At 38.7% G+C, this 26,160-nt stretch overlaps 1 protein-coding gene across 2 annotated transcripts in view; it reads right to left on the reverse strand.

Annotated features, from left to right (window-relative positions):
• KCNQ1 (potassium voltage-gated channel subfamily Q member 1) overlaps positions 1-26,160 on the reverse strand; it is a 341,395-nt gene that overhangs the window by 283,505 nt on the left and 31,730 nt on the right. For both annotated transcript variants that reach the window (XM_027651383.1, XM_027651382.1), the window contains exon 2: positions 12,487-12,577. In XM_027651383.1, coding sequence (XP_027507184.1) covers positions 12,487-12,577 — 91 coding nt within the window. The remainder of the gene's footprint in view (positions 1-12,486; positions 12,578-26,160) is intronic.

Below are 26,160 nucleotides of genomic sequence, written 5' to 3' on the forward strand. Positions count from 1 at the left end.
TTGTTTTGGGAATTGTTGTTTGACAGAATGGACACTGTGCATTTTTGTGTGACTTGATGCATGGCTGAGCTTCTCACCTCTGACTCTCACTGGCCATTAACCTGACACAATCAATTAAGAAGAAAAAAGGAAATTTTATATTATTGCTATACTACTTGAAAGCATTTACCCTACTTGTGGTATGGAGTTTCCTAGTTTGGTTACCAAAATATAAAGACAGGTCTCTGTTTACAAAGTTTTTAGTTTTGATTACTGCTGCAAAGCTGTGCTGCTTACAAGGTCTACAAGATTCCAGATCTATTCCCTCCACCTTATCCACTGTATCACAAACATATTTGTAAGCACATACCATTGTAAAGTTTGACTGCCCCTGTATACTGTCAGTATACTGCCCCTAATTTTCTTGCATTTTTTTTCCTTGTGGATAAGATAGCAACCCACTAAACTTCCAGTTCAGAATTGGGAGTAACGGAAGAATTACTTCTTTACATCCTTTTTAACTCTGTTTGCTTTAAAAAGGTACATGACTCATTGTGGTTAAATATTTAACTGGTTTACTAATGAGCTGAATCCTAACACGCGAGTATGAAAGCACGTGTCATTATGTCTGAAACACTCCACTCATATCCAAGCAGTTTTTAAAAATATATATATATATATATGCAAACACACATGCTAGGAATCTATAAGGTAAGTTGTTATTTCAGGACTATTCTACACACACATTTAGCACTGATATTCTGCATAAAGATATGTGGGGGTTGGGGCTTGGTTGGGGCTTTTTCTTGTTATCAAAATAGTTGCAGTAATTCAAACCCAAATGGGCCTGTTATTGTATTATTAATAATGATGACATAATAGTACAATTATACCCTGTGGGACTAGACTACACTGACATGTGCAACCACGTGCCCACAATCACTTCAAAGACAGATAGAGATTGAAGATACTATCCCACCCAACTCCTCATTCCTGCACTTCTCATCTTGGAGATTACCACCCAGAAAGGTGAACAATGGTAACCTGTTGTGGAAGGGCTCTTTGCCTTCTTCATTCTAACCAAATTAGATTTAACCATTTTTGCTGGCAAAAAAAGCTTTCTGGGGCAGCCAGACACCACAGCAGACCATGAAAGCAAATGCAATACAATCTGATTCTCGGCAGAGGAAAATCCCATGGAGGGGCAGCAACGAGGAGCTGGCAGATGACTTCTTTTTAAGCTTTTTCGGAGAGACATGCTTCTGCAAACCTATCTACAGCCTGCCTGTTCTAGCTGAGTTTGAACAAAATAGCACTGGTTTGTAGAGATAGTCTAGTTGCCAATTCAGATTCAATAACCAGCTCTGGATTATAGTAGGCATGCCTGGACCTGTAGGATAAAATTAATTTCAGTCAAGTTGGTCTCAATCAGCTGTCAAGCTGATACCCTGCTGTCCTGCAGCAAAACAGATGCAAAGAAAACAAAATGCATAATTCATTATTCAGTCAAATCAATACATGAGAGGCACAAACTTACTTCAGTATGTAAAATAAGGGTCAAAATCTCAGCTTTTATGGAAAAAAGAAAAGCTTTCACAGTTCTAAGTGTAAGAAATGAAACAAGAAATTACATAAATTTCTCTTTTCAGTGTTGTGTCTGCTGAGGCCCATCACTGAACTGGAACATGCAGAGCAGGGCAAAGCTGGGACTTGTGTAAGTCCTATCTTCTCTGATTCAGCGCCTGGCTGTGCAAGAGCCCACTCACAGTTCCTTCCACTCACCTTTTCAACCCCTTTGTCTGTTTAGGCTGCAAGGTCTATGAGGGTAGGAACTATCTTTTAGAGCGTGTGGGCCCCCACTCTATTAAGTGTTGCACTTGATTTTACAGGCAGAGCCTTTTGAATGAGCTGTAATGGAAACAACAATAATATCCTTTCTCAGAAGGATAACACACAAGTCTGCTTGTAAATTGTATTCCAGATAAAGTTTCCATCACACTTTTAACTATCAAAAGCTAACAAATCTTACTCTACAGTTCCACAAACAGTTTAAGCCAGCACTGTTGCCAAAAGAAGCAACTTCATCTGGCCAAAAAAAAGGTTAGTTTGAACCCATCTGGGTTCTCCAAGGCAGTTGACAACATAGCTGCACAAATGCTTGTGTTGGCACAAGGAATGGAGAAACAGGATCATTTCTTCAGGTGGCAGCACCAGTTTATGTAGGCTGAAACTTACTCTTGAAAGTGCAGCCTGGGTTCTCTGAAGGATTTATCTCACAAAGCCAACTTAGAGTGGAAAAGCTACGGATCATCCAATTTTACATGTAAAACTGCTAATATTCACCTCCCAAGAATGCTGTGAGGTTAAGTACATTCATGTTTGTAAGGCATTACAGAAATAAGATTAGTAAATATTTAATTTTCTCTCCTCCCTTTTCCCCTGCCCTAGCCACTAAGTATAACTCATTCCAAGTTCCATATACTAAATCAATGACTTGGAGCAGCTCCTAGAAGGTAGCTGTCAAGCTCCCTGCCTGTAGGCCAGATGGAGGTCAGTTCTCATACGCACGCAGTCTGATTTAAAACTGTTCTGCAATACTACAGCCAAAACAGCATCTAAATACATTGTACCCACCCGTGCTGCAGGGAATCACAGAATAGACAAATCACCTCTACAGCAGACATCCTTTCTCACCTTGATCTGGGGAACAGCTGCAGAGGAATAAAGCACAAGTAAATCAACTCCTTTTGCATGCATTCCACGTGTAAACACATCCTGTCAAGCTGACAGAAACAACAACGAAAATGAGTGTTTCTGAAAGGTACCTTAATAAGGATGTTAACAGCATGCTGGAGGAAAAAAGGGGTCAGCCTCAGTGTCATTAGCATAAGGGAAACCATCAAAGTGAGGCAGCACATAGCTTGCTTTCACAGAGCGGGTGTGAAACCAGGCATTTTGGTTATTTTGTTAGTACTTCAAAGTCCGGCTGTTTCTGAGAGCTAATAACAGCTTTTGGTTCTCCATCATCTTAAAAATATGCTCATGTTTGATGGGTTACGTGGAAATACCTGATGTAGAAAACACACTAAAGTACAGGTCCCTGAAATCAATGATCAAGTGGGAGAGTTGAGCAGTGCAGTTTTTGGGTGTCCCAGTATTTGGTCCCTACAAGCAAGTCAGAAGCCTACAGAACTTACTGTGTTGCACAGCCTCTGACTGCTGTTGCTACCAGGGCACATGGGCACCCATCCTTGTTTGCTCCCAAGGCACAGGACATGCCACAATGAGGAATGGAAAATGCAGTACGTGGCAGCTCTCTGGGGTATCAAGACTTCTCCAGCAGCTCAGTACAAACACCATGTTCTGAGCTCCACAACTAAATTAATTTATTTTATAAGCTGAGATAAAGTGTAAATGCCCATGGCTAAGTACTACTAGCCACTGAATCAACAGCTCTAATAAACTCTTTCACAAAGTCTTTCTGATTACTGAGATAAAGTCGGCCTGGGCCCCACGTTACAACAAGAGCAATCCTAGAAACTCTTTGTGCAAAACAAGTTTAACACAACTCATACTTTAGTCATGATGACATTTTTCATACTACCAAAATAAAAGTAAATTAGATAAAAATACATTTAAAACATTAAATGTGAGATAAATACAGTTTGTAGTTGCATAAATCAAACTCATGCTTCCTAGGTTATCCCTAACTACAAGCAGACTGTTGAAGAAACCTTTCCTATTACATCCTGATCCTGTTAATATTTATGCACACAGGAAGCTTCACTGAAGTCATGATGACGACTCATATGCACAAAGTTAAACACACTGCACAATTGCAAGTCTCATGCCATAAAACCTTCACTTGTAAATGTAGAACCTAATTTGGTTGCCTATGCACACATACATTAAAAAACCCCGCAGTCTTGACTTTTATTTTTCCCCTCTCCTAAACCCATGGAATAAACTCTCAGTAGGGCAGAGTTGCCAGAGGCTCTACTCAAAACAAATCACATTCAGCTAGAAGTATTTTTTTCAAATAATTGCTAAAAAAAAAAGAAATGTTCCATATAAAAATACATATGCAAATAAGTGTATACATAAATACATATGAAAAAAATAACAGGGTAATCTCCTTATTTGTGCATTTTTTTCATGGTCAGGCAAATATCTAACAGGATGTTAACTTACTCATTCCCCTTCCAAGAGTAGTTAGTGCTCAGTGCTGAGATGCACTTTCCTACTGTCAAACATAGAAGTCAAGAAACAAAATAATGAAGCTTTTTAGAAAACAAACTCATAGAAGTTTACTTTAGAAACTGCCAAGAGAAAGAGAGCCACCAAGAAGTCTAGTTGATTTTGGATTTTTAGCTAGTTAATTGAACTCACTTAACCCAACATTGTAAAATAAAATTCTTAATGCATTCAATTTAAATTATTTTCTCTCTACTAACTCCTGGAACCTCCTTTCTTCTAAGACACTGGCACTCACTGCTTTTCTGCACTACAATTACACCACACCTGCAGAATTTATTCCAGTTTTGCCTACCAAGGGCCACTTAAAGTCATTCAAGAGCCACCAGCTAGTGACAGCTGGCAAACTCAAACCTGTCTCAGTAGTCTATCATATGTAATCAATTGCAAATAGAACTTCAACAGACTCATCCCATTATTTCCTAGCTAATTCCCCCTGGGAAAACAAGCCGGCAAGCTTCCACTTTGAATCATGAAGCTAGTTTTGTCTCTGTCCCTCCTTCCCAGCTTCTCCCTTTCCCCTCCCTTTGCCTCAGTTCACTGCACTGTTTCAGTTTTTCGGCTTGATATCCGTTATGTTATGTCAGCTGTTACATTACGCTTAAAACAATAGACTCCAGCTGGCTGAGGTCAGATGTGAAAACAAGGACCTAACAAAGCCATAGACCCTCCAGTTATACTGAAATTGAGATACACACTGAATGTAGCACTTAATGACAAACTACTTTCCAGACATTTGGGCAAAGCATAAAGGAAACACCTGTCACTGCAAACATTACACACTAATCCAGATAAACCCTAAATTTAAAAATCTTTCTTTTCACTGCTTGGCTATACTGTGCACCAGTATTCCACAATTTTAATTTTTTTTCCAAGATGGAATTTGTATTACTCCACTTGTTTACTAAAATATTAAATAGTGAAAAATATGTATAATTTCAAAGAAAATATGTTTACCATGTTTCTTTTAGAGTTTACTAAGTGAACGATCTGAGTTTGATGTGGATTTACACCCCAGAAAAGTTTAGTCAAACTTCAACCCTTAAGCAGAAAGCTTGACAAAAGTGAATAAGATGTAATGGTAAATGAAACATACCTTTTTCAGTGATGGCATTTTCTTAGGTACACCTTTGATCATAATTCATTGGAAGGTAGCTATACTAAAAAATAAAGAAATAAACCACCAGTATACTGTGTGACTTACGAGAGCAAACACGAGCTCTTGAGAATAGGTGAACTACTAAATAACCCCGGGGAACATATACCCCTGTTTATCAAAATCCTGCATATAATATAAAAGCAATGTTTTCTGAAAACTTTCACGTTACTGTAGCTCATACATGAGAAGCTGGGAAGCTTGCACTGTGCAAAAGGACAACGTGGCACTGTGCTCCTTTCAGTCTTTGGCCAACACCCCCACGCTGCCAGTGAGGGAGATCACCATGTCAGATCATGTGGGCCACCAAGCAGCCAGCAGACGGCACCAATCCATCAGGAGCCGTTCGAGCTGCCCCGCAATCTGTCGCCAGCCCCACCCTGAGCGTGAGGAAGGTCGCTCTGGTCAGAGCCCATCTTAGTCTTCAAAAGTTTGAGTCCCAATAAATGCTGCTCCACAGCACCAATGGTGCTCCACAGCCATCTCATCCCAGTGGGGATAAATGCTAAATTCCAATTCCTTTTATGCACAATGATGTAGTTGTAGACTTTATTTTAAATGGCAGTGTTCAGGTATGCCACCACACAACCCCAGGTACAGAAATCCAAGAAAAGGGATTTTTTTTTTTTTCCATAGTTCTCAGAAAAAGCAGAAGTGGAAGGAATCAATTTTCTATATCCAGGCCACTCCAGTGTAGCAGACTAAAAAAAGAATTCAAACCCACAATTTTTAGACCTTCTAGAAGAAATGTATGGAATACATAAAAATCACTGCTTATTCTTATCATATACATCTAAAAGTAATTTTTGGTGGTAACTTTAGAGACATTTAGACAGATAAAATTTTTATTTTATCCCAACTGAATAGGAAACATCTAAGACAATAATAAGAGCATACCTGGGATGACATAACATCCTGGAAATCTTTCAATATGTTAACAGGTTTAGTAACTTCTTCTTTCTCCTCCATGCAAAGACTTGTCCAAGTCATTTCACTAAAAGCTTTAATTGTTCTCCTTTTTTTTCTTCCCTAAAAGCCATCCACACGATGAGCAATCAGGCAGACCAAACAGTTTGAATTTTGCGGCTACCACCACAAAGCAGCCAGAGTTATCTCTGGCACCAATGTTTACACAGCCCTTTTCTTCCACCTCTCTCTCCCAAAATTATTGTTGCTAATTACTCGTTTAAAATTCCCCAAGCCCACGTGAAAAAACCATTTCTTTTATTCATAGTTCACTTCTTCCAAAATATATTTTTACCTACTTTACCATCCAAGGTCAGAATCAGACACCCCAGGCAGAACACAGCATGGTCCAATGCTGCCCTCTGCAGATTTTACAGGGAAACTATAGTTGTTGGAAACTATATTCATGTTTGATTTTTAGCACATGTAAAAACAAAAGCAGCTCATCTCCCCCTTACTGGTCTAAAAATGCTTTCATTTCATATCACCTCTTCATTCCCTCCTTGCATTCCTCTTCAGCTCAGACTTCATCTACACCAAACAATAGCAGCAAGTTTACCTTTTTTTTAAAAAAAAAAAAACACAACAAAACAAGACATTTAATTACATTGGTTCAGCAGTCCCTAACAGACAACTTTGTTTCCACTTTAAAAACATGTGATTTGGCTCCTTTTGACCTGCTCAGAACGGACATAAAACAGAATTTAGGTATGTTCATGCAACCTCCTGAACCAAATGAATTAAATCCTTTTAACATCACATTTACGTTAAACACATAATTCTCCAATACAGACCAGGGGAGTTGACAAGGGATTGCTTTGAGAACAGCTGGATCAAGTTAAGATGTTACTACCAGTAACATTTTAAACCAAGGCAGCTGATTCTGCAGTGAGGCAGATTAGAAGCACTCGCTTTATCTGCCAGCACAGCTCAGCCACAAACATCACAACCACAGGCTGAAGTGTAGCAAGAAACACCTGGGTGCAGATCCAGAGGAAGTTCCTTGTTCCAGCTATACTGTTCCCTAATTAAAAGGAGGGAGGGCGATTTTAATTTCTCATCATGTTTCTGAGCCTTCAAATCACTCACAGTTGGCCTTGTTACTACAAACTAAAATGCAGAGAGGTTGACTTTGATTGAAAGCTGGGATTCTCAACTTCATCTATCAGCGGAGTGACAGAAAGGAAATGCTGCAGTGAGTGACTCCCTGGACAGGTTGATCTGAGGTCCAGCAAAGGAAAAGGATTAAAGACCATGAGCGCACTAGACATCTTCTACATCAGCTGACCTCATTTTGGGTCAGAGCAAGGGACCCTGCTGAGGCTGCAAAGACAAAGTCTTCCCTTTCTCAGTTACAGTTGTTCTTCAGAGAGAGTCTGTAGACTAGATCATTCTGTAGATCTATCACGAGACATTCCTTACAGACTTAATTACATCCTGTAATTTTGGAGGATGCAAATGTATCTCTGTCTCAGCCTCTTAACCAAGGAAGATAACCAGAAAAGAAAAATCCTGGAACCACTTTGAACTATTTGACCCATTTGTTCTCTGTGAAGGCCATCTTTAGAAGCAAAAGATGTAGGTCTTTTTCTTTCTTTCTCACAAGACCCACAAGACACTCCAGTAAACAAAACCCAATGTTTATACTCAAAATATTATATTAAAAAATTAAATAAAAACTAGATTTCTTATAGGCCTAGACTACGCCAGTTTCTCATAATTGTAAGAATAATTTCAATACCAATGAAGTAAATGTTAACCACCCAAAACAAATTGTCCTTTTATCTTAATTTATATTTTTTAATGTTTAAAGGTTGTTTCATCTCTTCAGTAACAAGTATGCTAGAGTAGGAAAGGAACTCAGAAAACAGAAAGCTGGAAAGAGCTTATACTTTCATCATAAAAACATACCTTTTTTTTTTTATTTGGTTGGAATCAATATTGAAATGAGATTCCTACCAGAAAATAGCTTTTTCAGGCACACTAAATATCCCTTGGTTCAGCAGAATATTTAATCCCCTTGGATCAGGCACTTGGATTTTCTTAGATCACGCTGAGATAACAGCATTCTGCTGTGTTCTGGCACCATAAAATCCTTGCTTATGAAAATAAAAGAAAAATATGGCCTCTCTGGGAACATACATCTCTGAATTACTTTTTTCCATAGTTTATACATTGTAGTTTCAAAATCAATTTTTACACAGATATACCACATTCTCTTTATGAGTCATGGCAAAAGCTCTCCCGCACCATTTTACATGGGCCAAGTGTACATAGGACTCTTCAAAATGATGATCCTTTCACAATCTTGGCTCAGACTCCAGCTCACGCTGGGCAAATGCCAACGAGTAACTGGAGTCAAACCCCCTCCCACAGCACCATCTAGTGAGAAGAAGAGAAAATAAACACATGCAAATTTAAACAGTTTTCACTTCATTCTGGAAACTAACAAAAGGCCAATTCTCTCCTAATCTCCCATTACAACTGCATTTAGGTATAGCTTTCATCAAGGTTCTTTGCCTTGTGAAATGTGGTGACAAGTAGAGAAAGATTCAGCAACTAATTGTAAGCTTTTTGTCTAAAACTGGAACACCACTTGGAACACATATAAACTTGCCCTTGTTTTTATTTTTTCAATGTTAAGCTTGCATTTTTCTTGTTGTTATGAAAAACAGAAGCATTTTTTAATGCTTTAAAAATACTGATAACATAACATCTGTTTCCTGCTTTGGTAGTGGGAGGTGATATAAGACAAGCAGCTCCAGAACAAAATAAAAATAATATATACATATAATCTTGACAACTTTTTGAGCTCTTTTTTTCACATACTTGTAATATCTTGTATGACTGTATTATTGAAGCATGAAATTCTTACTCATGAAAAAGGGCACACTCAGCTTCTATTTTTAACTTTAATGTGACCAGGCTCGCTAGTTTCAAAAAGACTCTGCTGAAATTGTGTAGGTGCTTATATATCTTTTACAGAGTCAGAGCCAAATCCTTTGGCTATGTGGAGGAAATAAAGCAATACAGCTCTTAATTGTGAGTGGTTTTAATGTTTAAATAGCTTTTCAATCAGGGAGAACAGATTCTGTTCTTTTCCCAACGAGCATCTTTAATGCCATGAAACTCACACGGGCTATAGAAGGGATTCTGTAACAACAGTATTTTGCAGATTACGTACACAAACGCACACACACACACACACACACGTGCTTTTACAGTTATACCATCTCATTTTCAAGATGAATCAGGTTTAGTGTCCATGCAGTAAGCTTGTCTAATCAGGCTTGCTCTAGGGGCTGTTCGGATCAGCATTACCCAATGCTAACTCTGAGTACTCATTTCCAGACATTCAGCATGATACTGTCATTTCTTGCATTTCCAGACCTATGGCTGCCTGGTCAAAGCCTCCCCCCTACCCCACAAAACATAAGTCCACAAATCTCAAGTAAGCAAAATTTCACTGAATATTTGGTAACACTATTTCTCAGCCTTATATTTGATGCACTACAAAGCATAATTCTTTTAGAGATAATTCTACCCTATACAGGAAATTATATCCAAATAAAAGGCAATCTGCTCTTGACAACACCTCAGTAATTCTCCCTTTGGAATGCTGAGAGGGTAAAGTGGGCTCAATTTTATAATCTTCAAAAGAAAGAGTTAAAGGTCTCTAAGCATTAGTTAAATTATTTTAATTTCACACATTTGGGCAGTAAAATTCAAATTTCATGGGATTACTTCAGGTCTCAAACTGCAAACTCTACATGGTCAAAGGTTCCTTCATCCTCACTGCTCAGTTAAGCTCAAGAAAAAGCCTTCTTCAGGATTCCCATACTCCTCCTGGTAGGTTGCTGGTACACTGCTGCTCCTTTGTCCTTTCTCTCTCTTAGTATTAGTTTGTAAAACAAGTTACTTGCCCTTCTTTGCTCACCTACAATGACAATGCGACCTACTGGAATTGTCTGGCTCCAAATTAAAACTATTATTGTCAAATAGCTAAAAATCCTTCTACAAACACAACAGAGAAATTAATTCCCACTGCAGAGGAGTAGAGAGAATGCTCTCCCCAGCTTTCATGTCTCGTTACAGCACCATTTGGGTTGAAAGCTTGCACTCTGCTTTTTCCTGTTTTGTGTTTTAACCTCCACATGCTATTACACTTTATTTTTCTTCTTTCTTTGTATTTTGCAGATTCTCTTCAACCAGTCATCTGTGACTAAATCTCCTCCCAGGGAATTCAGTTACATGTGATTTCGACAGCTTGTTATGGTATCTTGAAATCAAAGTAAAATCTTTCACAAAAACAATAGATTAGGAAATTTTACTAGGTAGACACCAACAGGAACCAGATTCTGACATTTATATTTGGGTTTCAAGATGCTACAACTCCTTTGAGAGTTCCACCGAAACTGGACAGAGAAGAGAGCACATTGGCCCATCTCCTGCTTTGGATTGATGAATGCCTGTAATCCCTGTTGGTGTCATAAAAGTTACCACAGTTAATCCTTTAAGAAAACAATGTCAGAATATGCCAATAGTGAACAAACAAACAACTCCTTCTTTCCCAAGAAAATATGACAATAGGATTTCAATGTTAAAAATTAACCACCGTTTTTCTCACTATATAGAAAAGGAACATTGATTCACCATTCACTGATTCTCTCAGAGAGCAAGATAACAGAGAATAGTACAAATACACTATACATACTGCATATTACACACACTGTATGTAATCCTGAATGCATGGCATGCACATTACACTGACTGTATTACCCAGACACAGACAACACGTACTGCACACAGTATGAACAAACAAAACGAGCTCCATGATTTCACAGGGTGGGGGCAGGGAATGAAACCTCACCAGTTATGTTGTCACTAGGAGTTATTTCACTGAAGCAACACACAGATAAAATATTATGATATATTGCAAAGACGAGTGAGACATTATCACAAGTTAAATTCATCATAGAAATGAACAGAAGTATCCGTAACTACTAGTTATGGATTAAAAAAAAAAACCAAACAGAACAACTTAAATCATACAAAAACAGAACTCCAAACCACAAAACAGAAAAGGTACTGAGTGCAGAAGTAAGTGTATAGAAGCTCTTAGCTGGCACTAATAACGTTACACCTATGAGTTCAAATATCTTATAACTTAGTTAAAAATAATATACCAGGCATGAACATACTTAACGTAGAAATAGCATGACTGACACTAAATTTAATATGCTATATTCTTATTCTTACAGTGTTCATATTAGGTATAGAACTTCAGCATATTTAATAGATAAACTGACAATATATCTGGTGTATTCCTACAATCCTGTTTTGAACAAACATTTATATAGCTAGTTAGCATTTTTCAATATAGTGACAGTGTTTTCACAAGTTAAATAATGGTCATTTATTTACGAATACAGAGAAATCTATGATTTAGCAGGGGGTACCCCACAACTGAGGTACAAATTTATATAAATATACAAATTTATATAAAATAAATTTATAAATCTTTTTGATGTTTAAAAACATGTGTCTCCAACTTCAAAACTAAGGCTCTTCAATGAAATCTAAGCTAGCAGGACAGTAATACTCCTGGAGCATTTGTTGATGCATATCTGTTGCAGCATTAGTGTACTATAAACATGGTGAATATGTTTCCTCTATTGAAGGGAAAGAGCATAAGACAGGTAGAGCAAGTTGTCTTAAAGTCAACGAACATACGTGAGTTTTCCACTTGTGAAACAAGCTGGATGTGACATCAACTAAAAGAAAAGACTTCCACTTAACTTTTTCCCCCCTATGGTCTGGCCTTCAGTATGGCTGAAAAAAAGATTAACCCAAACAGTATGAGGGATTCAAGCTTAATTAGAACAGCTGTATGTGTTGGACACACCACAGATGCACTCAGTATAGGCCATATAGGGTATGACTTGATTTTTGTGCTACCATGACGTTCAGTGCTTCTGTGGATTTACAGACTCATTAGGGAAAAGCAAAAAAAGTCTCTTGTCAACTAAACCATAAGGAACATTCTGCTTAATGTGGTATTAGCTCAGGAGATCAGCATTTCCACGTTAAGAACAAACATGTATCAATCATGTTAATGTCCACATACGTACCATCCAAAATAACGTCCCTGTAGCAAGAGCTGCATACTGTTCAATTGTAGAAAGCACACTGAAGATAAGGCATATCAGCACAATAAGGAAGCTGTAAATGAAAAAAAAATTAAAAATTAAAATAACGTAATGCAGTGTAGTAAGGACCTACAGGGAGGACAGGTAAGCAAGGCATTGCAAATTATCTGTCCACACAGAAATGTCATTGATATTGGATTATCCCAAAATACAGCTCGTAACTTTTGCATGATCCTGCTTCCTGTTGAATAGTTTATTTCTCATCATACACTGAGGTTTTGAGTTGGATATTATGAAATGAAACTAAACTATAACACTAGCTTTGGCCTCCCTCTAAGATTTGCTCTTTCCTAGCCCCTCAGGAAAATAGCATTCCTTGTTCTTTCCCATTTTAAGGTCTACTATGGCTGAATCACCACACAACCCCCCAGCATGTTTCAAATATTTGCCTTTTTGCTGTTCTAAATTCCAATTAACTGCAAAGAGAAATCCCAACTAAGCCAGAGCTCAAGAGGCTCTGCCCACACTTTTATAACCAGTTTCTAAAAGGCCCCAAATAAATAAAGTCTGACATTTGGCATTTGAAACACAACCTAGGTCAGATTCCATTTTTAAATGAAACAAAATTTCACAGCAACTATCAGAGAGAGAATGGGAACATAAGGATTTGTTCCCTGGTACCCCTTGCCCAAGTGAATCATAGAATCATATTGGGTTTGGGCTGGAAAGGGCCTTAAAGGTCATCTCGTTCCAACCCCCTTGCCACGGGCAGGGACACCTCAGAGCCCCATCCAACCTGGCCTTAAGCACTTTCAGGGATGGGGCACCCATAACTTCTCTGAGCAACCTGTTCCAGTGCCTCAACCCTCACTGTAAAATTGTTTTCCTAATATCTAATCTAAACCTGCCCCTTTCAGTTTGAAGCCATTCGCCCTTGTATTGTCACTACCTACCCTTGTAAACAGTCTCTCTCCATCTTTCCTGTAGGCCCCCTTCGGGTACTGGAAAGCTGCAATTAGGTCACCCTGAAGCCTTCCCTTTTCTAGGCTGAACAATCCTAAGTCTCTCAACCCTTCCTTGTAGGAGAGGTGCTCCATCCCTCTAATCATCTTGGTGGCCTTCCTCTGCACTCGACTTAACAGACTGATGTCTTTCCCATGCTGGGGACCTCAGAGCTGGATGCAACACTCCAGGAGTTGTCTCACCAGAGCAGAGCAGAAGGGCAGAATCATTTCCCTTCACCTGCTGGCCATGTTGCTTTTGTTGCAGCCCAGCACATAGTTGGCTTTCTGAGCTGCAAGCACACACTTGTCCTTAGGGAGGGGTGCCTGGTTCCCAACATAAGACTCAGGACAGCCAGGGCGTTGCAGGAAATTCAGCCCAACTGCTGTAACCCCCAGAAATCCTCTTCCCCCAACTGGAAGGTAAGCCTGCCCAGCCCTACTGCCTTGCCTTCAGACTCCTTTAGTCGACCTTTAGACTCCTTCCCTGAGCAGCTTCAACTGTGCCCACTACCCCGCAGGACTGCTCCTTACCTTAACAAAACCTAACACACCTGGGAAAGAAAACAAAGAAAGACCCAAACTGGATGCTATCCTCCACACCAGGCACAGGCAGCTCCCAGTTCCCAAATAAGTCTGTGTTCCTTTTAAAAACATGACAAGAGCAATCAACAAGACTTAAAACATTCACTTGTTAAACACAGTGCTGGTTGCTAGGGCTGTTTTTCACAGTTCTTTGAGACAAGTAACACGAATCCTTTGCACTCAACAAAAACTTGCTGCGAAATCCAGTAACCAAATCATGCACCCTGTCACAAACCTCTGTGTTAAGGCTGATGAGATAAGCTAGGCTGCTCAATGATCACCTCAAAACACAGTGCAGGCAAGTCCAATGCACACACTGAAAAATGGTCACTGAATCATTTAGGTTAGAAAAGACCTCTGAGATGATCAACTCCAACCTTTGAGATCACAGAGTTCAACCTCCAAGATCGTACTGCAGAATCATGGAAAGGAAGTTTGTAGGTAATTAGGCACAAAAATCAAATAGATAATGAACTGACGGATAATAAGGACAGACATTATCACGTATCAACACAAACACATATATGAGAATATACTTTTTTACCTGGGCAAAATATAAATACATGAGTGTTTCTGATTTATCTCTAAAACCTTCTCATTTTACCTTGTACCTTTGACCATTCTAAGCACAAATAAGCTGTGCAGACAAAGCAAGAGAAGGCAAAGATTAGTCAGTCATTTGAAACATAACATAAATGTTCCCCAAGTGTCCAGCCCTTTAATATGTAATATTCCCACAATTGCATAAGACCAATACACAAGACAGTATGAACATAAATGGGTTCAGTTGCACAGAGATAGCTAAGACTCTGTGGATAGAAAGTCCAACATACGGAGAATTACCAATTCAAAGCAAAACAAGGAGTTGCAAGGGATGGTCTAAGCTGTCTGATTACACTTTGAGCATTATTACTTATGACATCTTTTAATAGTAACAGTTGTGTTAAAAAGTTTTACCCTGTCAATACATGAAACCACAAGAGGGCACTGAAGCAAAGACTATCAAGCAAAGACAAACACACACAAGGGAAGGCACCCTCATAAGGATTTAAGGTGAAAGTTTGTGTCCCTGGGTGACAGGAAGATAAACTTAGGGTTGGGGTTAATCATTTGCCAAATCTCCTTGCTTATTACTACTACAGAAACTGATGGTTGATGTAAGAATTGCATCAAGTGCCAGTCACTGCACTACCTACTTTTGTGGTTTTTCGTGCACATGGATCCATTTCAGTCTTACTAATTTTTTTTTTCCACCTCCAGAAAAACTCTTGCAATTTATTGTTATGCTCTTTCCAAGCTGGTGCGTGAGACCCCTTCATACTGACAAATACACATCATGCCAAGTGAAACAAAGATGTTTGGTCAGATACTGCTGCTTCTTATCTGTTTCTTTGGCATTAGAGAGATGATACCCACAAGGCCCACTAGCAGAGCTGTGCCAGTGGAGCACCACAGCTAAGATACTAACCCTGTTACACAGGCATTATTATTTTGCTTAGCTCAATTGCTAAGAGAGGGTGCAAAATTAAGAGATTAAAAAAAAAAATACACATCATCCTTCTCTGCCATGAGCCTGCTGTTTGTGGTTTCCAACATACAGCTCTTGCTGGAAAAACTCCTGGTTTTGTTTTGTGGCTTCCTTTTCCACTTTTGAAGCATATGAAGGGAGTGAGGCATCAGGAAAATGAAAAATATGAAGTTTGCTCCTTTTTTTCTCCTTTTTTTGACAGCTTTCTCCTCTTTCTTCAGACAGAAGTGTAACACAGATCCTTAGTTACTGCCTAGACAGCAGACGAGTCCACAGGAGTTAAGTAACAACAAAAACAGTTGCAAGGATAGACTCTGCCTCAAACTTGAATTCGCTCATGTGAAATCATCCTGGGGAAATTTAACTGGTGAGCCTCAGAAAAGCGAACATTATAATTTTCACATGCCCAAAATAACCTTATCACTCTTGGTATCACTTTACTGTAATTGCTATTACTCCATTTAAAAAAAAAAAATTACTTGCCTTGATACAGATGCTAAGTATGTAAACTCTGCATCCAGCCAGGTAATATCAGACAAAGCAATGCAACTGAAAACAACCTTACAACAAGAACAGTTTTAGACAAATACTAGTAGACCAGTGTATCAGCCCTACCCTAATCAACACCATAATTTCAGACAGCTAATTTAAGAGACCTTTGTTTCAGACAAACAGAGCCTCACCTGCACATCAAAGCCCTCTTGTCAGTGACAGACACTGGACACCTTTAGGAAGTAAATTATATACCATCTGAAACAAGTTACTGTGCAAAATATCTAGTTATTTCGATGGTTGAGTGGGCTCTAAACACGGACATTTAAATCAGGCAAACTAAATGTGGAATGATAAGTATATAAACTGGGGGTAGTTGTCTAGGAACCCCCAACTGCTGCTCAGGGATATGCAGGGCATCAGTCGGCAGGTGGTGAGCACCTGTATTGTGCATCACTTGCTTCTCTTAGGTTTTATTTCGCTCTCTCTATCTCCCTTTCATTGCAACTATTATTAGTAGTAGCATTCATTATTATATTGTCCTTTGTTTCAATTATTAAATTATTCTCATCTCAACCTATGAGTTTTACTATTTTTCCCATTCTCCTCCCCACCAGTAGCCGGGGTAGAGTAATGGAGTGAGCAGCTGTGTGGTACTTAGTTGCCAGTTGGAGATAAACCACACCACTTCTCTGTCTCACAGTAAAAAATTAAAAATACCTTAGCTTCCACATAACATCATTCAGAGACCTAAAGAATGGTTAACCAGTAGCATCAGCTACTCGGGAAAACTTTGCTGAGCATACAGCCTCATGCAGATTGCAGCAGTTGTACGTGGGGTAACAGAACAAACATTCGCCATTAAATCTGCCCTGATGACTCCACCCCAGTACAGCACATTTTTCCTCTAAAGGAAAGAGAGTCAGCAGAACACAGGAATTTCTTTAGCAGCGAGAAAAGGCTTAGTCTCTGGGAAACCACCAATCTTTTATCTCCTCAAACCCATTGCTTGTTTACCCTCTATGCTCAAACATGACCATCATCAAGAAAGGAAGCAGAGCGATGACGAGTTCAGGCTTTCATCAGCTCTGATCTCACTCTTTGACTGGGGGGCCAAGCAAGCACTAGAGATGAGGTGATAGAGTGCAAAGTTTTTCATATTGTCTCTCCCAGTTTATAAAGTAGGATCTGCTTGCATGTAGATAAATCACAGATATGGATGGCATCAGCAGATGCATTCAAAAATACTTAGCTTTGTGGTTAAGTCATATTTAACAGTGCTACATTTCTTTTAACACAAAGAAATTTGCAAGTCTCTGATTATCTCTGTACTTCTCAATGTGAAACCATGAAACCACTGTTAAAGCAGCACGGACACTTACAGAACAGCAGATGTTTTCTGTCATGGACTCAGTTTTTGGTAGACTATTACAAGGTGACCCATTTCCTCTCAGACAGACAGCACTATTTTACTAGAAGCCAGTTTCTGTGGATGTCTTCTGAACTCAGTTTTCACAGGCACTGCATACCTGGTGGAGTCAAACCCAGAAGTGGAGCTATCTCAGTGCACATGAAACACCACCAGTGTGCAGAAGCCCAGTCACACTTTGAGCTCATGCACATCCAAGCCTATATATAGACTTGGGATGTGCATCTATGCTGCACCACCCATGTGCAGCATGTACTTAGACATAGGTGTACTGAGTTACATGAGACAATGTGTGCACAGGCGTGTGTGTGTGTATGTGGGCAAACATATAATAAATAAAAAATTTTGCCTTACTCCATGAAGTCAGTCAGACAATTTAGATTTCTTTTTTTTTTTCTTTGTCTCAAACAGGTTTTAGAAGCCAGAGCATTTCCAGGAAGGAATAATTCAGCTGACAAGGGAACATGTCTAGCCAGTATATGTACTATATTTAGCAACAAATAGGGAATATATTAAGAGCTAAAAGTGGATTTAATGTTCTCTGGCTATTCTAGGATATATTTTGACTTACAGAACAGACTTAAGGCTTTTTCCTGACCCCAATGGCAGCTGCAGGAACTGACACATTACAGGTAGCTATCAGTACTGTGCAGCCTTCAGCTCTGAGTTGCTGTCTTTTTTCTGTATTTAACTACGATTTTTGAACATTAGCATGTCTTTTTTGTGGCTTGCAACAATGTGTAGAATGATCAAAGGAACAATTAACCACTTACTGAGAGATAACAATGCTCATTTAGTAAATGTCACAGGTAGGAGAACAGATAAAGGTTTATAAAGTATATCCAGTGATATGACCAGGAACATTTTTTAAAAGGTGCATGAGACACGTTGGAAGTACTTACTCACCAGATTAATACAGTCTCATGCACATGCAGCTGTTCTCATAACAAGTATTGAAATGTGGGTAGATTTTATTCCTTCTTGCAGTGTTTCTTACGTGCTCGCAGTGGGAGTCTTTCCATAAACCTGAAAAAGGTTGCCATTAGGCTCTAAATTAAGCTGAGACCTCAAAAACATTTAATAGATGCAAAGAACCGTGCTTAGTTCAGCTCGATTTATATAAACCCAACTTGAGTTCTATCCCTCCGGAAAGCCAGAAATTTTCCTTGTTCAGTGTGGTTTAAGAGCTGGCTTAAGTCTGCTCTTTCTAACAACTTTTATTCATTACAGCTATCAGTCTCAAAGGTATCCAACTCTCAGTGCCCTTGCATACAGAAAACACTATTTTATCTGATAATAGCTGGATCTGTGGGGGGTTTCTTTGGGGGGGGGAGCGATATGAGGTCAGTGGTTAGTTGTAGTTCATCCTCTCTGTCTACTGGGGAAAATGACTATAACTAAAATAAAGAAATATTCTGTAAATAAAATAAAAAAAAAATCTTTCAGGTGCTTCTATGTCTTTGGTAGCATTCCCCTCTTGATTCTGTCTGCCCTTATTTTTGTGCAACTGGACTGTCTTTCTTTGAATGCACAGATTTGTTCAGTCACACACATGATCAGTCATTGACCCTGTAAATCAGAGGGTGGTTTGGTTTTTTTGCTTTGTGGGATTCTGTTTTGTTGGGATTTTTTACAGAGCAGATAACTATTTTTGCCATTTAAGCTTTTAACTGTGATAGGTTTCTTAGGTAAACACAGTAACACAAAGTTTAACCTCCTCTAAGCATACAGCTTTACAAGACCTGGAAGGATGACATTGAGAATGAACAACACAAGTGCACAGATTAAACATGGGCAGCTTCTTATCTTGATCATCATAATTTGCAAACTATAATGCTGCTGCATATCCAGTTCACGTTAGTTCATTAAAACATATGACAGCATTATCGTTTCATCTTTCATCTCCATGGCTTATATGTACTGACACTTTTCAGACTGAACAGAAAGGTCAATGGCATCAAAAAAGGACATTTTCACTCAGCTTTTTCAGGCAACAAATAGAGTTATTGCAATGACAATTTAGATAGACAACTTCAGGTAACACACACACTGAAGAGGATCACTCATTTTGTCATACATTCTGCCACATTCCAGGCCAGAGAAGTAATTCCTTACTTAATTCACATCAAGAAAATCCTGATGAAAAACTTAAAGAGGTTTATATTACTGCAAGTCAACATAAATCCCTGACCACCTCACACAATACTGCATAGTCATTTCCATGGTGCAACCAGTTAAACTAACTCATTTAAAGTAACTTCTTACTGCAGCTAGGCACCAGGTCTTTCCTGTTCTTTCATTCAAGGTATTTGGGGACTGCTTGAGGAAAAAAAAAAAAAAATCTAACAAAAGGTAGAGTTAGAAGGGGAACAGATAGAACTTGTCAAATGGAAGAAAGCTGACAATAATAAAAGAAAGGATTCTGTGATCATAAACAGCATCACCAGGAAGCTAATACAGGACGGCCTGTATTAGTTATTTTATTGGATCAGTTATTTTATCGGTTCATCATCAAGGTATAGTGTCCAATACAACTGGTGCTGTTAAAAGTGAGAAATTCAGATAGAGCTCTTTTTTCAAAAAAGAAACAGGATTTCACCATACAGAGAAAACTTTGGTCCCTAATGAAATTTCCACACATAAACACCCTGTATGTGTAGGTCTTACACTGAACTCTTCAGCAAGTCTGAACTGAATACTGGAAAGACACTAATTCAGTAATGACTATAGACTACCAGAGCACAGTGTACTCATTTAGTATTCTGTCTACTAACAGAATACAAAATGAGCATTCAATTATGCAACTGGTGGACACCAGAGGTCCTCCATCACTTACTCCATTAGAAAAATAAGGTTTTTTGTAAGAGAATGGTCTGGTGAAGGTACATGGTTAGAATGAAGAAGGCCCATACTTCAATTCCTCTTTGCCTATATCTTAAGCCAACTTTGACTCTTTTATTAACACATTAGTTTCATTAACTACAGTAGTTGTTCATGAATTAGCATAAAAAAATAACTGTGGCAAAGAGTTAGAAGAGACCAGCAACCTACACAAACTGTAGGTGAAGACAAAACAATTTTAAAATGAATAATAAAACAAATAAATAAATAAATAAATGCCTTAGTGCTGGTAGAAAAAGAGAGAAAGGTGGGTGGTTAAATCTCTGGCCACGCAGGTTCTTTGTATGGTTTTTCTCTAAGGATTTGTCTTATCTTTTTCTGCTTCGTTTTTGAGGCAGGGGAAGGAAGGAGGGGTACAAACCCTTCCCATCTTCCAGCCTCTCTGCAGCAGGAGGATGCCCAGCAAAAGGGTAAGTATACTTGCATTCATGTAGAAAAGCATGATTCCCTCCAGGAACTGGCTACAATAGCTTCCTGTACAACACACGTTTCCTCTCTGTTATGTCCTACACAGGCCAAGCTAGTAGACATATCACTGTTCTCAGCTGTCACTTGCCATCAAAAAACCCTTCAACAAAGTGAGAATGCTCTGTTTGTGTTAGCTTAGGTCTATCAGATGGAGCTTCCTGTTAATATGTATTTGTTCCAGCTCTAAGGCAAAGTATAGTTGGTGCTTCCTGAAGGAAACAATGGCATAATTTTTAACCAGCTCTTTGACTCTTTGTCAAAGAAATACTGTCTGCTATTTCCCCTGTGAGAAAGCAGCTTTATTGTACCAGAAAGATCATATACAATACAGGGTAGTCCAATATTAAGAAAAACAGGTTAGCTACACAGCTAAATAAGCAAGGCTTCTATCAGACTTACCTGGCTCTTCTGGGAGATTAGAGTCTGTAAAAATGATTTAAATTACGGGCAGTGTACCAAAGCCCAAAACACACAATGAATCAAAAGTCATTTAGGATACAGCACCAGAATTATTGCAGGAAAGGCATTTAAGGTCTTGGCAAAGGGTATGATTGCAGTAGAAATGCAAACCAGACGTCAAAATGCTTCAAGAGGAAAGGTTAACTGCTCACAAAAAGCAATGTTATTGCATCCTGCAAGAAGGTATTGATTCCTTTGAGAACAAGCACGGATGAACAGGAAAAAGATGATAGGTACTGGGTAAGAAATTAGAAAAAGAATATGCTACATATAAAACCAGTGCATGACCCAAGGGATGTGAACCACTAGACTGCAGTGGTTCTGATGCACCTGATCATTAATATGAAACCCCAGCATAGCAGACAAGGAAGGAGTAAGTCCACATGTGCAGTGGGGAAAGGATGTCACCCAATACCAGAAATCAAAAGAATTTTTGAAGTTTTCTTCACATGTATGTCAGGCTTAGCTAGAGAAAAATATGTCATTAGTCCTCTTAATTGAAGACTGGAAAAATACAGTGAATATGTTGTGAAAGATTTTCTCTTGTGGTTTGGTGAAACATTACAAAGCAAAAGAGAAAACTTAGTTTTCACACGTTATTTTGTTTAGATTATCTTGCACTCACTTTTTCTCACTTTAAATATCAGTAGGAAACCAGTACAGTCCTGTGTGCTGTTCTCATCCTCTCAGTTCCACATTCGGATTTGCCCAAGTTCTGTAGCACCTCATCATTCAAAGCAAAACCTGTCATCCAGCGGCATGTTCCAAAAGACAGTGACTGCCTGCAGCTCTAACACACTGCCCATCTCGAGGTGAGCACTGATGCCAAATTCAGCCTATACTTGTTTTAAGCACACACATACAAGCAGAGCTGAACTGTGGCTTTTCGGTTGCCCAGGTCAAGTCAGTGGTGGAGGCAGTACCAGCAAGAGAACAGGCAGCATCCCTCAAAGTGCCCAAGACTAAATCAACCTCACACTGCGCTGCAGTCACGGTGGGGGTGGAAATCTGCCTTATTTTACACAAAAGGCAGATTTTAGCAAAAACAAATACGAGATGTAAACTCAGGGCTTAGGATAATACATCAGTTGCAAATCACCACTGAAAGTAAACAGTCTGTTCATACTGCAATGGACAACTTCCCTTTTTATCAGTCTATTCTGGAGATGTGTTCTCTTAATGAGGGAGGGAAAAAAAGGAGAAGTATGTTCTAGAAACTGAGTGCCACAATACAAGTAAAACTTGTTTTCTAGGTGGAGTTGTATACAATTAGTCTAAGCACTCACTACATCACTATCCCACTTTTCTTATAATAGCAGATTCAAGGCAACAGAGTTTAAATGTATTAGTATCCAAATATTAAAAAAAAATTACTAGAAGCCCTCTGAGACTGTGTAAAACTCAGCTTCTGAAAAACTGCCAACTAGATTATTTCTCTTCTTCGCTGTTATCAAATCTAAATTAAATATATCTTTCTAAATAAAATACTGTACTTTTTTAAATAGACACTTTTAAACATTACTTTCATTAAATACACTCTATTTCTTTAAACAAGTAACAATATTTACTCTTAATGGTTTCTCTTGTCTGGGCTGGCTGGACACTATTTTGCTAGCTTCATCTGACAAAGCAATTCAAGAGATGTATGTATTACCTGGTTTTTATGTTTGGGGTTTTTTTCCTCCTATTTCCCTTCATCACAGGAGTACTGCTACAAATCACTTTGCCTCCACCATAAAAGATTAACATTGTATTATGACTTCTAAAGCATATGCACCTTATAATGCCGTAGAAAAATAGACTTTGCCAACTTCTCAGCTCACAGACTTTTTCCTTAGTGACCAGCTTCTGGATACAGCACATAGCCAAGTAAGGATGCTATCCTGCCCCAAAGAAGTAAAACAAGGCAGAAGAACGGAAACATTGCCTCCACACCAAAGGAGAAAGGCACTATCCCACAATGTTGTACAACTGACATACCAGTGCATGCAAACTTGGATACTAGTTTTGTTGCAGTACAAATCAGCTTCTATGTGTTCTACAAAGAAACACCCATGTTGCTAGTTCACTAAAAACTCCTTCATGACAGGAAAACAATATTGATATTTTTGACAACATCCTTTACTCTTCAGTTGTGAACAGAGTGAAACGGCAACAGGGACTAAAAAGCCACAGACAGATAAATACACAAATGGGGAAGAAGCAATCATACCTTGAGACACTGACTTGGACAGATGCATAATTTGATTTACTTCAAATGCCAAAAAAGTGATATCAGACATGAGCAACTCTGGCCTACCTTCCCTCCCGATCCTTCACTAATGCCTTTTTGCACTCCTTTCTCCTAAAAAACAACTGTGTCTGAAAGGCACTTTCATCAGTGCAAACCATGAGAAAGATCTGAAGCTGGGATAAGTGCTGTCACCAGGGTTTCCATTATACCCTCTGCCTGAATTATTTAAAAGTTTACTTGACAGATAATTTCAGAGAAATCAGTATTGTTGTTGTCTTTTGAGCTTTTCCATATTCAGTTCTCTGCTCCACTTTTATAGGGGGATTGGGGGGAGAAATATGACACCCTTAATGCATCATAGCTTAGAAACAAGGAAGAGAAACTACAGGACAGGTTAACATTCCTAACGCGAAAGCAGAGGAATTCAGCAAATAGACGTATTTCCACTTTCAGAGCACAGAAAGGGTTTGCTGAAGACATAACACTTGAAAGCTATGACAACTTGACTTTCTTAGTTTGCTTTCAGCGTGATGAAAAGATCAAGTGACCCCGGAGAAAAAGAATGAAGGGAGTCTAGAAAGTGACAGGCAACTTTTAATGTTATGGTGACAGTCTTTCTATAAATACAAAAATGAAATACAGGAATGACCAATACTTCATTTCCTCAAAAAAGCCTAAATAGATAAAATTTCCAAATGCAATCCATGCTATGCTTAAAGAGCTTTAGCTTTGCGCCCTCACCACACAACAGACAACCTTCCAGGATGAAAATTATGAGGATAATTATTTCCATCAGTCCAGCAGTCAAGTTAGCTTTTGTGTAAATTCCAATTGTCTATCACTGGGCTAAAAATTCTGCTGCATCATTTGAACTTGCCTGCCTTGAATTACACAAAGAAACATTAAAAGAAAAGGGTTTGAGAAAATTATAATCAGTTCTGAGGTCTGTATTCAAGTGACATTTCAAGGTGATTTAGTGTCCAAAATACTTCAGTTTCAAAATGGGACTTCAAACTTGTACACTCAACTAGCAAAGAACTTCCTTGTAAGAGAACTTCAGATGAAATAATCAAAGGCGTGAGATGCTTCATAAACTGAACCTTATAGGAAGGGCTCCTAATCAGGAATACAGTGGTTCTACATAATATAACAAAAAAAAAAAAAAAAAAGAAGCAATAAGCTATTAACTGGACAACCAACCCTGCTGTGCTCACAGTAACAGTCTCACTGCTGGAGCTGCCAGACATGTTTCATTTTTCCTCTTTCACAAACTTTTCCATAGTTGGAATTTTAGAAGACTTACCCACTATAATGATCAGGAGGTTTGGTTATAAAATGCATATTTATATTATAACTACTAGCATGTTCAACCAACCAGCACCAATTAAAAGCATACTTACTGTATGTAACATTATACAAGAAAAACACATCAGGATGTGCATACCTAATGCCACGGGGAACTTCAGCTGCTCAAACATCAGGCTTCCACTCTAAAAGCCCCAAGGCTTTCTGGGAATAGCCTTTTGATGCTATAGAAGAAAGTAACCCTATTTATCTTGTAGTGAAACCTCAAGTTCTATCAGGTAACTTCAGGAACAAGGATTTATCAAAATTAATTAATGAAAAAGACAGGAGATGGTAACACGTTATAGCACATCTGAAGATGGGCCACAGCCTTATGAGGGGAAAGCTACCACGGTCCCTCTATAGGGAGCTGACAAGCATTTTGCTGTATTCATAAATGTTATTTTTCACATGTAAATGACACCTCAGATTCAGAATTCCAATGGATAGCTTTTATGTATTTTCTTAAGATTCCCAGCTTTTGCTGCTAGTCCTGCAACCTCCACCACAGTAAAACAGGTCAGTGCTTTGGTCTAGAACAGATGCTTGGGTCACCCATCATACTGGCTGCAAAGCAATCAAAAGAACAGAACAAAAAAAATCTTAGATGGGAACTCCCTCTGAATTTTGTTATGCTATCCGTCTCCCTGAACTTAAAAAGAATTGCTCCTAAGCTGCATAATTTCAAGGTTGTGATTTGATGCTATCCTTTAACATGTAGTTGGTCTCATCTGAATTCAGCTGGACACTGAGCATTTGACTAAATACTCACTGAATATAGGCTTCAATGAGGGCAGATTCCAGCTCAGAAGTACATCCTCATTGGAAAACGCAGGGGAGTTGAGCTATGAGATTCAGTTTAGAATTATAAAGATCTTCCAGCATTTCTCATAATTCTGATATATCACTGGAAGGCAGCATGAGGAAGCAAAGGTACAGTGCACACTGCACCATCTACTACTCCAGTGTTAACACAAACGTAAAATGATTTGTATTACAGCTCTTACTGAGGCTTTCAAATTATACATATCAAGTGCTTTCTAACAGTATGCAATACATTTCTGAAAACAGTGATAAAAGTCAGAAAAAGGCAAAAACTAATTCCTTTGCATATTGACTTGAATAATAAATGAAATCCCAGTTAATTGTTAACATTGCAAGGCCTGACATTACACGTAAAAGCTTGAATATTAAATAGTTTCAATTGCATGGAGAA

The sequence above is a fragment of the Corapipo altera genome, unplaced genomic scaffold, assembly GCF_003945725.1.
Source record: "Corapipo altera isolate COAL_440 unplaced genomic scaffold, ASM394572v1 78, whole genome shotgun sequence".
NCBI classification, from domain to species: domain Eukaryota; kingdom Metazoa; phylum Chordata; class Aves; order Passeriformes; family Pipridae; genus Corapipo; species Corapipo altera.